The 13,140-nt window shown below is 44.7% G+C and overlaps 1 protein-coding gene across 6 annotated transcripts in view; it reads right to left on the reverse strand.

The window, feature by feature from the left end:
* LOC119390759 (xenotropic and polytropic retrovirus receptor 1-like) overlaps positions 1–13,140 on the reverse strand; it is a 137,354-nt gene that overhangs the window by 49,205 nt on the left and 75,009 nt on the right. For 5 of the 6 annotated variants that reach the window (XM_049414179.1, XM_049414191.1, XM_037658461.2 and 2 more), the window contains exon 10: positions 6,062–6,262. The exons of the other annotated variant lie outside the window; for it this stretch is intronic. In XM_049414179.1, coding sequence (XP_049270136.1) covers positions 6,062–6,262 — 201 coding nt within the window. The remainder of the gene's footprint in view (positions 1–6,061; positions 6,263–13,140) is intronic. 6 annotated transcript variants of the gene reach the window in all.

A 13,140-nucleotide genomic window follows, 5' to 3' on the forward strand; every position in this document is an offset into this window, starting at 1 on the left:
CTATTTGCCCACTGTGCAGGCAGCAACAAATAAATGATGAAATGAGCCATCGCTTTGTGCCATCTCATGCTGAACACAAAGCATCAGGTTTATTTTGTCGTTATTTGCGAGATCAGCAGTTTGTTTCACTGCACCTCCTAAGCCTAACACGCCAAGAAATTAATAATGGTTCTTGGAATTAGCGCAATATAGTCACGAATACATTGCTGATGAAGTGTCAGCACATTAATCTAAAGCAAATAGAAGCGTCAGTTTGTGACATACGGGTCACACAGTGCATGTAACGACTTGATAAATTCGAAGCGGAGGGCACCAGCTGCGATGGGTGCAGCCATTTTTTTTTTTTGGCGATGCCGTCTGTTCGCTTTACTCACCCTACACTTGCGAGCAGACGCCAGGGAGACGCTGAGCAGACGACGCAACGCAGATGAATACATGTGGAGGGGCTAATCACCCTTCCTATTGGCTAAGGGGCCCTGTAGTTTTCACAGTGCTGAAGGGAACTTCTGAGATGGAGTATAGAGAGGTGTAATGGTGCATAGAGACTGAGCACTCACATTCAGAAACTGTCCAGCAGTTAATTTTTCTGCATTATAATATGTAATGAGCGCACTACTAGAAGTTCCTTAAGCATGCTGCAGTCTAGAGAAATGCACTTTTATTCGTTCATTTTAAAAGTTTTCATTGCAATTTTTAACCCTACACACAAATCTGATATTCAAAAGCAGTATTTTGCCTTACCTGTATTCGATTCATATTAGAAATTTATAACATTCACACACCCCTAGTGAAAACATAAGCAAAATATTAATAATGCAACAATATATTTAAGAAATGAGCCCATTGAAAAAAGAAAGAGTCAAACCAATGGCATTGCAATCATGAGCACCATGCCTTGATGTGGCGCCACAAAACACAAATGTAAAACAAGCATATTCATGTTTCTTTATAGGCCCTGTATCAGCTGTTCTTGACCTAGTTTTACTCAGGATAAGGTAAGAATGGATGCAGCATGGATGTGTGCTGTGTTGCCACAGGAGCACTTGTACCGTGTACAGCACAAGAACATGTCCCGCTCTGTCTAGCTTACAATATGCTATTTAAGATGGCCTGTATGTTGGCAACATGACAACTAGGCACTCTTTCCCCTCCATTTCTTGGCCCCTTTGGCCATATGTTCCTATTCTTCATTGCGCTATAACAAGCTTGAATATTATTTCTGGCAATGATCACACCACCCTCTGTCAGGGCTCGTCAAGAGTGATTTACACTCATTTATTGAAAATACACCTCATTACAACTTCCCAATACGAAAGCTCTAGTTTATTTAGGTTGGCATAATTGTAGCGTATCTTTTTTCTAAAAGAGCCAAATCCAGAAACCGAAACTGGGCTAAATTTCATCGAAGTATCTTTCCCTTTTAAAACAACTGTAATCAATATGGGGCAATTCCTGATTGTAACGTGAACTCAAAAAGGCAGTTTCGAATAAAAAATGAGCCAAATCCTGCATCTGTTTGAATCAAGCTGAGCCAGATCCATTATACTAGGTTTGCGTCAGCAATCGTGCACAAAACAACCAAAATGATCTCCGCATCTGATCTGTTTCATTTGTATCCTAGTTGCTTTCCTATCATGCTTTCGTTGAACAAATAGTTTTCCTTGGGCGAGTTGGTACTTGCCGAAGGGCATGATATTGTATGGCAAAGTTTTTCTCAGTTTCAGTTAAGGTGGAATTTGATCTTTTAGAAAAAAAAAGACGTCACAATTATACTAATCCTGTTCAGCGCAGTTTTAGACGACTGTGGATGAGTCAGGAAATATAGACTTATCACCGTAAGAATTAAAATAGTTTACACAAAAAAGAATGCCAGAAAACCTGTCAATATTTTGTAGCACCATTGTGCATCCTCTTTTTTTTTCTTGTGTTCCCAAGCTTCTTATTTTCTTGTCAAAACTTTAAGTACTTCTGACATGCCTATACAGAAAAACTGCCGAAAACTTGGATGTAATGAAAAGTTACGATTGCTTGATCTATTTGAATGGCGTCAAACGTCATAAGGACACAGGGTATGGTAAAATTAAAAAAAAAAATTGAAATTTGGTTTTTTGCTTGTCTGAAATGATAAGGCCTTCCTTAACAATATCCAGTGCCCCACACATTTTTGTGTGTTTTGATTAAGCCAAAAAGGCCAGGCTTTTGAGACCAACTGATGAGCAGCCAAGCCCCCTTTTCCCAGACCATGCACAACCGGGGCTTTCTGGCACAAGTGAACTTTTTAAAAATCGAAAGTGGCAGTTTCCTTGAGCTTAGCAGGGTTTTTTTTTTTAAAGTATTCTGGCTACTTAAAGGCATGTGGTTTTTGAACATGCATAGCATATACAGTGTCCACTTGCCTTGTGTGTGTGAGGCACGCATGGAGACGTGGTTCTGCACATTTATTTTTCGTTTAGTTGCACCTTCATCGATTTTGTTGTGGTGGTAAAAGATATTCTTGCGTTGACAAATCAAAGAAAGTGTTTAGAAAGCGCAGTATAATTGAAAATCGACACGCTTTGGGTACCAACAGAAACGAGACCGGAAGCACTTGAGCGAGCACTTCACAGGTAAGCTTTGTCCTCATTCTGCATCGCCACAAGGACAAAATGTTACCTGCAGTGACAATGGCTACACTTTGATTGATGTGGTGCTTCTACAAACTGTGATTATGAGTAACTGTGTCTGCACAGAATGCGGAGGAACCGTGGCACTCGTAGAGAACACAATGGATCGTGTTCCTTGGAACGGAAACCCTCAGAACTGCCCCCTTTAAAACCGTTCTAACTTTCAAAAAGGCCTGCATGGCCCGAGTAAACATTCTCAAGGCTGTTTGGCATATCACCAAGGCGCAGCACTGTGATATGTTTGGGTGAGATCGACCAGCGCCGACAGTATTTGGCCAACAGAGAGACAGAAGATAGGACGAAACATGCCAGGGAACGAAGAAAACAAGAAAAGAAGCGAAAAGCTGATTCGTGTGATGACTATATGGCAGGTTGCTATTAATTAAATTGTTCAGTACATCTTCCTTTTGAAAAAAAATTGGACCATCTCCCTGAAGTTTCGCTGATGGGATGCGAAGCAGCAACGTTGCGCACGGGTGGCGTCACGGGTTGAACGGTGCCAACGCGGGTGCTGCGGTGAGCGCTGGAAGATTCGTTTGAAGCAAAACTCAGTATAGCGTTTACTGGTGTAAACGTTTGTTTGAAACACGGACACGGGAGGCAGCCGGCAGCTGCGGCGCTCCGGCGGGTGAGGGAAAGAGACGTACGCACGCACCTGCGAGGGAAGCGTGCGAGGGGTGCGTGACGTCAACGCCCAGCTGCGGCGTGACCTACTTGGCACCGCTCCAACACCTGCGCCGAGGAAAGCGCATTGCCTCGCGTTTGTGCGGACGGACGGACAGCGTTACACAGGCTAGTCAAAGAGCTGCTACGCATCTAAAAAAATAAACTTGTTTTTTCTGTTTAACTCTGAATATCTTGAAATCAATCTTTTTGTTAGATTCACCCCATTATCAAAACAACTTGAAAAAACACAAGGCTGACTTTTTACAAGAACAACGCAAACATCAACACGAAGCTACTGAACTAGAATAGTGTGCGTATGCGGAGTAGTTTTCATTTTCTTTGGCAGTTTTACTTAAGAAATAATGACAAAAATTACTTGCCTTGCTAAAAAAATCACAAAATGTCAACACTTGAAATACAGTTGTAATTCTAACTCCGTTGCAAGAAGACACGAACGAATAAAATGAAAAACTCAAAACGCTTTACATATAATAGTTTCAGAGAAAATGAGTCTTAAAGAAGCCTTGAAATACATGGGAAATATAGGGCCTACCCTGTGCCCTTAAAACTTTGTAGAACAACAAAACTGAAGCATATGTAACGAACGAAGCAGGTTTGTTAACCGAACATGCACAGCACACTGTATGTATATGAACATAACGCTACAATACAAACACGGTAGCCAAAGGCCAAACACTGCAGTCAATTATCGAAAATGGGCGGGTAAGTCATTATGAAGGCATCACGGCTGTAGAACAGTCTACGCCATACATGCACATGTACTCACCAATGGCTAGCAGACGACAACAGGAGCAATAAACACTAAACATGGTCGTGACAGCGACTCCACCCAATTTTGCGGGGCATTTAGCTTGGACATATCGTGCAAACTGTTTTATAAACATGCTGACTATAACATTTCAGTAACTCTAGCAGGGCAGATTGGCCAACAGCATTAAGCTGCCTTCACGCAGAGAGTGGAATTCGAGTCCCTCTGCTGATGTCACACACGAGTGGGTGCCACTCAAAGATCTTGGGGTTAATAGCCACATGGTATAGACAACTTGCTGCTGGCAGCTGTCTGGCTTACACAAACCTAACTGACAAACCATAACACAGAAAGCATATCTCCCCCGTGGAATATCTCGAAGAAGCATAGTTACACGAGTATCTGTGAACCACACCACTTTCCCTTCTTCCAAAGATAGTGACTACCCAGAGGGGAGGTCACAGCCATGCAAACAAAATAGAACATGGGGTCACTGAGTATCTTTCTATCCTTTCGCACGTCTCTTATAGAGAATGGGCTACAGCGACAAAAAAAAAAGGTATGAAGACTGAAATAATACGGTATGAGCCGGGCCATGGTATAAGCCAGGCAAGAGAAAAACGAAGGAGAGGTCAGCTGGTTCGGCCTATGGGTGCCATCATTGCCTGAGCTCATCTGTAAACAAACACAGTTAACCTGAATTCAACCGTAGCAGTTTTGTGGTGGAGGTGCTCGGTTCAGCCAAGCAACATGGTTCTGCAACCACCTGATCTACGCTGAAGTCACTGCGTTGCTGGACTGCTCCACTACGACTGGTGGTTGATATGTCTCGCAGTGAATGCAGAACCTGGAACCCCTGCAGCTGCAGCCCTTGCATCAGTTACAGTGGCATTTTTACTACCTGCTTCGGCCATGGCTGGTCCTTGCCAGTGTCAGCACTTGATAGAGCCCTGTATTTTTGGGGACAAATCTGGCGAGGACGTGGACGAGTGGCTCACACACTACAAACAGGTGAGCAATTACCACCATTGGGACGCGGCAACTCAGCAGTCGAACATTGTGTTTTTCTTGATGGACACGGTGCTCGTATGGTTTGAAAATCCCAGGGACACCCTCACGACATAGGATCGCTTTGTATCCAAAATAAAGGAGTGTTTTGGGGACTCTGTGACAAAGAGGAAGCAGAACAAACACTGCTGCAAAGAGCCCAGGTCCCAGGCGAGACATGCACGACGTATACTGAAGTGATATTGAAGCTCAGCAAGACCATCAACCTTTGCATGTCAGAGGAGGACAAAGTCGGCCACCAGTTAAAAGGAACTGCTGAGGACGTATACCATTTCCTCATTTGCAAAGAGAGCATTGGCACAGTAGCCAACGACATACGGCACTGTCGTACATTTGAGGCTCTAAACATGTGGCATATCTCTCCTAAATTCAGTAGGCTACCGAATGTAACCACCATTGAGAGGTTGACAACTACACATCCTTTGATCTTGCGTCGACTATACACGAGATCGTACGTGAAGAGCTCTCCCAACACACTCACACGATGCTTTGTGAAGCTGCGCCAATGATGGTTCCCTTTTACCATCATGTTTCCACTTCTGCAACAGGCATCGAGGGCTACAACTATGGTTCTGGCTCATACCGTGGCCCGGCTCATATCGTAACATTATGGATATACATTTGTGTTATATGTATTTCACTGTGCTCAGCACATTTTTATCCAGAAGGAACCCACATGGCCTTTGTTCTCGTATCAAATGCTACTGATGCTACTTGGCTAATGCAAACAAGCTTCGCGTCATTTGGATACTAACACTGGGTTAGAGCTGGGCGTTTTTCTACTTTCTTGCAGCAAGACCTCAGCATAGCTGCACTCACAAACACAGGCAAACCAACGATCTGCAAGTTGGAGAAATTAAGGAAACTCGGCAGCAGTGATTCTGCTGGAACTGACCCCTGTAGACATTGAAGAGTGTTGAGAAGAGCACGACGAAGAATGTGGTGGCGTACTTGGTGGCATTGGCCAAATGTGGAAAGGCCTCTCGTGTGTCTCGGTACCGACGCAGGCACTGAGCAAACCGAAACCACGCTGGCAGGCATGCGAGCACAGGTCGCAGCGCAAGGTTCACCGGCCGGTTCATACAGCGAGCTGCATCTGAAACAAAATAACACATCGTCTCAGATTTATTTGTCCATTTGTGTACAGTGCTTAGCAACTGAAAGACTACGATTGGTCCGCGCAGTAGCCAGCACCGTACCACTGGTGAGCACTGGAGACGCCAAGCTGGCTCATACAATTAAAGAGAGAGCATCCATCGCGCCTTATTACAGCATTTGACGCCCACGCGATCAGCCATGGTTCACCGATGGCACACAGGATCACCAGCCACCATGCGGGCCCAGCTATCATAGTTTAATTGCTGAACACTGTACAAAAGAACAACGAAAAGCAGCAACAATAAAGGAACACTTTAGCCCTTTGAGGGTCAAATACGTACATGTACGACATTGCCTGTATGTTTAAAACGCGCACCTTTTTTGATCATTTCTCCTGCTTGGCATGTGCTGCCACCATAGGTTGGCAATCTTGCTCATGAGTCGACTAACTCAGACTCGGATCAGGCCATAAGTGCGAGTCTGAGTGAGTTCGGGTAAGTAATATTTTGGTGAGTTTGAGTTCGAGTGAGTCCGGTTGACGAAAATATTAGTGAGTCTGAGTCCGAGTGAGCCTAAGTGCAAAATATATTTCGTGAGTGAGTCCGAGAGAGCTCCACCTTTTATTGCCGACCTATGGTCCTATCTACTCATCTTCAGCATTACTATCAGCCTTATATCGGCTTATGTTTATAATCAAGTCAATTCACACACATTTCAACGGACTAGCATGCATGTGCCACCTCAATATTTATTGGTCAGAGGCATGATTTGGGGGGGGGGGTGCTTTGACCTCCCCCCCCCCTCCTTCACAAACGCTTTCACAGGAAGTTCTTGATAAATACATCTCGTGTGAGTCGCGTATTTCATAAAAATGTTCTGACTAGGTTGAAACCACTGATAATTCGTATTTGAAGGTACAAGATCAAAAGCCATATCAGAGAGCCCCAATTACGCGAGATATTGGCATTAAAGAACATTGACACCACGATCGAAAAAGCTAATGTTACGTTAATGGACTCATGATTCGACTCACTCAGGCTCACTCAGACTCAGGTCAAGCCGTGAGTCTGAGTGAGTCCGGCTTGGTAATGCGCTGGCGAGTTTTAGTCCGAGTGAGTCCGGTTGAGAAAAAGTTTAGTGAGTCTGAGTGAGTCCGGTTGAGGAAAATTTTGGTGAGTGAGTCCAAGTGAGCCCTCAGAGCAAAATATATTTCTTGAGTGAGTCTGAGTGAGCTCCAATTTTTCTGCCGACCTATGGCTGCCACACTGCGGGAATATGGAATTTTTTTCTTGCGCCAATGTCTCAGGTTTTTTGTTTGCTTTACTACAGCGGTGCGCCGGCTAGTTTCGGTTACGTCTTTCAGCCGGTTCCCACTTGTTGTGCTTGTGAAACTGATGGCTTTCGAGTTTAGAATCTTTCAAAAGGTGACCAATTTGTTACTCTCGTCTATTGCTCCCTGGAACGCGATTACGCCTGTTTCTGTGCAGGCACTCATCGACAGAAACGATGCTGCTGCGGTTCCGTTCCTGTTTTGGGGACTCACAAAAACCGCTTCCGTCTCGTTGGCGATAAGACGAATGGTTATTATAGGTTTCAGACATGTTTTTGCTTTCTGGACGCGCTCACAACTACACAGTTTTGTGTGCTCACCTACGCAATTTGCTTGCGCTATGGAAGTGCATGCTGGTTTCTCTGCCACAAGTGAGTCTAGCGGTTATTCCTCTCAATCAGAGATCTGATTTTCAGCGCACACCTCGAGGCTGTGCATGAACTCTGGTCACGTTAGCCCTCGAATTAGGTTTAATGCAGTCGCCCATCTAATGGACCCATGAAGGTTGGTACGCATTCCCTGCAGCATTCTCAAACATCTGGGACACGTTCATGTGCAAGTTCAGATTTGTCAAGTTTGCTTAAGTGTCTTCTTACTGCATACATTTCGTGCACTTCCTTCTTACAGTGGGAATGTGCTAGCAGGTTTAGTGCGTCGACATGGTCAAGAGCGCGACGACGTCATGGCCCGCCGCTTTTTCAAATTAACTGAATGCTCTCTGCCGAATTGGACATATCCATTAGGAGGACACATCAAGAACAGCTCCCCGAAAGTTGTGGTATCTTTCTCTTCTCTAGAAGTCTCACGAGTATTGCCTGACCTCAACGCTGTGGCGCCCGCTAGCATTTAAGCGCTATGACCCAACTCGATGGATAGTATATTGGAGCCTTGAACCTAGTACACTGTGTATAGATAAATAAAAGAGATAAGTAATATATATCGATACGTTAGTACACATTTTTTTCTTTAATTTTTACTCGAGTAAACTGATAAATAAATATAGAAGTAAGACAACGAAAAACTTAGAACAAAAGATAGCTGAGCTAGTTGGTAGGTATCCATGTTAAAAAGACAGGACGTGCAAACACGGACACAAGTGAGAAGTCAAGTGTTACGTTAATGAAGTCAAGAGAAGTCAAGAGAGTAAACAGTTCTCTGATGCAGACCACCACACGCCGGATTGATAGGTATCGCCTCATTCCTGGGAATGCACAAATAAGTTTTTGCGTCTACCTTCTTTTCCACTGCTGTATGATTTTTCAGTTGTTAGCGGCGTTTGTGGTGTCTTGACTACTCTTTTGTGTCCATGTTTGTACGCCCTATCTTTTTAAATGCCCCTAAACAGCCTCTGAATACAAAAAAAATGAGCGTGTCAATCTTTCTTGGTGTTTCTCGTCTTTTTGGCGCACTTCGTGACGCCAGAACAGTGATTCACGTGACGTCATTAGGGTACATACTCTCGATTGGTCCATATACGAGAAATACAGTGATGCTACCGAGGACTTCTGATTTGGAGCAATTTTTGGAGCAGAAAAATTTTCATTTTGGAGCACTTTGGAGCAGCAAAAATTTCCATCTTGGAGCACTTTGGAGCAAGTAATTATGCATCAGCTAATTTCATATCCTGGTGTACGCTGAAGAAGCAAGTTGCAGTTACATTCAAGCACCTGAAAATTATTACGGAGCTCTTATGAAGCGCTAGAAATATTTCAATTTATTGCAAATGTCATGGAGAAAATCATGTCAGGAGCACTCCATATTTCACTCGATAATGCAAAAATAAGGGTGCCATCCAGTTGAGTGTTGCGGAATAACCTTTTCAGGGACTATTTTCGATGCTAGCAAGAATACTGGATCAATAAAATTGCACTTTAAGAAATAACACTCTAAATACATTGATGTGGTTATCAGCTGACGTGGCAGACAAACGCCGCAACGTACAACAGTGCCTCAATACTAAAGTCACACTGTCCCTAATGTATTCCCCTGAGACGACTCCAAGATGAAAGCCAGGTTCTTTTTCTTTTCGATCAATTGCATTGCAAGGCGCAACATGACATCACTTGGGCAGCCTCAAAAAGCCAGCCTCCTTCGACATTCCCTTTCCTCTCACTGAGGCCTCTCTGCGCTGTAGCAAGGGCATGCTCGCAGTGCTTCCAGACTGCTATCGTTTGCACATGCGCTGGTTTACCTGGAAGATGGAGATCCGCTTCCAGTTGAGCTTCCGCGGGAGTGTTGGAAAGTGCATTCAAAGGGGACTACATAATATAACAAACTTGGTTTTCCTTTTACAGCGAAGTTGTATACGGCTAGGACATTCCGTTTGTACACTGAAAACCCCTTATGCATTCGCCTAAGACGACTCGAAGGCGAAAGCAGTCTTCTTTTACTTCTCACTCAATGAACTGATCCTCAGCCGTCGCCCTTTCCGCACCTAACGTGGTTTTGCACTGCCTCCGCGATTGGTGCACCGATCACGGAGGCAGTGAAAAACGACGATGTCATGTGTACGTCATCACGTGATGTCATGGTATATGACATCATGATGACGTCGCGAGTTTTGGCGATCTATGGCATCGTGATGATGTCATCAAGTGATTTTTTGCATCAGTCGTGTTGACACCACCACCGCCAATGGTCAATTTTCGTGCTGATAAGGCATATAGGCATTAATATTGCGCATTGAACTTAGCAACCTGACCTTACATATCAAACTGGCCTCCACCATGTCCCCTCTGTGCCGTGCACTAAACAGCTTCACTGATCATCCCCCTCACACTGTGGTATGGCTCAATTTTTTGTTCTTTTTATTGAGAAAGCAACTACCTATATGGGCACTCTCAATGGGTTTTTGCTGTCACCGTCATGTCCCGTATAAATTCCAAATCGATAACATCACCCAACGCATCGTATGTTTTACTCGCTGGTAAAAGCGCGCAAGCGGGGGCGACCAATGCAGCTGAAGCAGAGATGAAAAGAGCCGACCCACCTCCGTTGCACAGAGGGCGCATGCGATAACATCACCCCGCGTGCTAGGCCTGCTGTCGATTTTTACTTAAGCAGAGAGGAAATGCCCCCCGCCCGTCTTCAAGGAGCATGAAGAAACGCTTGAGGGACGGGGGGGGGGGGGGTTCGCTCCAGCAGCAACTGTAAACTTTGACTTTAACACTTTCGTGACCGTGCCTATTCCCATCGTTAGTATGCCAACGATGACTTCAAGTTAAAATGTTGGCGCTCTCTGAGCGCTTCTAGAAAGCTAACGCCATTCAAAGGGTAAAAGAGACAGTATTTTATCAGTTTTGCTCCCGAGTTTCTTTTTTCTGCCACGCGGGGATTTTTAAAGCTCCCTCGCAGTTGGGGAGATGAGCACTCGTGGTTTCGATTATGGTGTCGACGTCGCTCGCGGGTGCTCCACAGAAACGGCGAATTTCGATGCATTCCGATGCATCTGAACGTCAATCTCCAGATGGCGGTAGCAGCGGAGACACACAAGACGACTTCGATTCGTCGAACTTCAGTACGGACGGCGAGAGTGTGTCAAACTGCCCCGGAACATCTGCAGGTTCCCGCCGGTAAGTTTCGCTCTCTCCTCGGGCCATTTTATTGCTGCTGTGCGTTGATGTAAACGTGTTTGGTGCATATTAATGGTCACAGCTGTTATCTGCAAGGTGTCAACTTTGTTCGGGTGGGAGCATTTGGCGCCAGCTGCAGAAAGAGCGGAATTCTCGGAGAATGTCTCTGATCTGGAGAAGACGGCCGTCACATCCCACGGGAAGTTTCACTGCATGTCCTCTCTACTGCAATGCATGAATGATTCATCTGCGCTATTTTTTCAACCGCGTCGGAACGCTTCCATGGATGAGAAAATGGTGAAATCTAAAGGTCAGCCTGGTATTGGGCAGTACATGAGGGACAAAGTGGTCAAATGGGGATAGAAATTATGGGTTTTGGCAGATTCAGAAATGGGGTACGCTGTTCACGGGAAGGCACTTCGGGGCACCCAGCACCAATTAGAAAAAAGTGAAAAATACCAGAGCTGTAAACTGTGCTTCAAAAAAAGTTGAACAGAAAAAAAATGTTTTCTGCGAAACGTGCAGCCAACCATTGTTTCACCGTGTCGAGAAACTGCATCGCACGGTGGCATGATTAAAGGCACTAGTGCTTATATTTTTGTATGTACGTAAATAACTTTTGTACTTACAGAGCTTATATTTGCAGTGTTATTCTATAAGGGCTTTGTGTTCAAAACGTATATTTCGATTTTTTTTAATGTTTACCCTGTGCATAGTATCACTGATATTTTTATGAATTTTCTTGTTACATTTTCATTTGTTTCATAATTTCTGATAATCTAAATAAATCAGTTGTTCGAAATTAATACTGTTGGAAAGACCAATTCCTCCTCTATCATTTGATAGCCTACACTTTAGCACCATTCAAATTCTGTAGCAGGAAAAAAAAATATTTCGTGGACTATCCAAAAACAAAATTTTCCGCGGTAACGAAAGTGTTAAGGGCGCGGTCGCCATCACTGGCGCGCGCGCGCTATCTTGGCAGGCATCAACGGATGGCTCGCATACCCTTCTGCGTGCTGTGCTAACGCGAAGAGACCGTGCGAAAAGTGCGTCTCTCTCTGGAGCGGCCATATTTTCTTACACCAGTGTTTTGTAGTTACGTGTGATCGGATCCAAAATAGCCAGCCTTACTTCCCATATTATTACAAGTTGTTGCTATTGCATTCATTGCTTTGCCCTTGCAGTGAAACTGTGATTTTTATTGCGATAGCAATTAAACGGACACTCTCAACTGGTTTTTGATGTCGCTGTTGCTGCAATTTCCGTATAAAGTCTAAATTGATAACATCACCCCGCGCATCGTATGTTCTGCCAACGAGTAAAAGTTTGCAAGCGCTGGCAACGAACGCGGCTGAAGTGGAGATGAAACGAGCCGGCTGTCCTCATTGCATGGAGGGCGCATGGGGTAACGTCAGCCCGCGTGCGACGCCTGCCGTTGATTGGTCATCAAACAGAGAGGGAAATGAACTGCCAGTCTTTCGTAAGGAGCACAAAAGAACACGATGAGAGGGGGGGGGCTGCGTCGCTCAAAGGGTGCAGTCGTATTTACCGCAAGAGCGATTACAAACCCGGATGTGCTGGTGGAAGGAATTATGAAAAAGCTCTTCTGGATAAAGATCCATGGATAAAGCATATTTGTGGAAAAGTGTCAACGCGTTCCCACCGTTCATGTACTTTTCCATGGACGCGAAGCACGAATAAGCCAACCGTCAATTAACTTGCATAAAGATGAAATCAAATGCCTTAACAGTTATCTTCCACGTAGACCGCCACGCGTGCCGGATTGATAGGTTCGCCTGTTGCATGGGCATGCGCAGATAAGTTTTCGTGCCTTCTTTCTTTTCAGCCGTTGTGCGTCTCTTCAGTTGTTAGTCGGCGTTTGTGGTGTACTGACTTCTTTCTTGTGTCCGTGTTTGCACGCCCTGTCGCTTTAGAATGAATAATTCAATATTGTTCCAGATTTCATTCCAC

This window comes from Rhipicephalus sanguineus, chromosome 1, assembly GCF_013339695.2.
Source record: "Rhipicephalus sanguineus isolate Rsan-2018 chromosome 1, BIME_Rsan_1.4, whole genome shotgun sequence".
Lineage (NCBI taxonomy): Eukaryota > Metazoa > Arthropoda > Arachnida > Ixodida > Ixodidae > Rhipicephalus > Rhipicephalus sanguineus.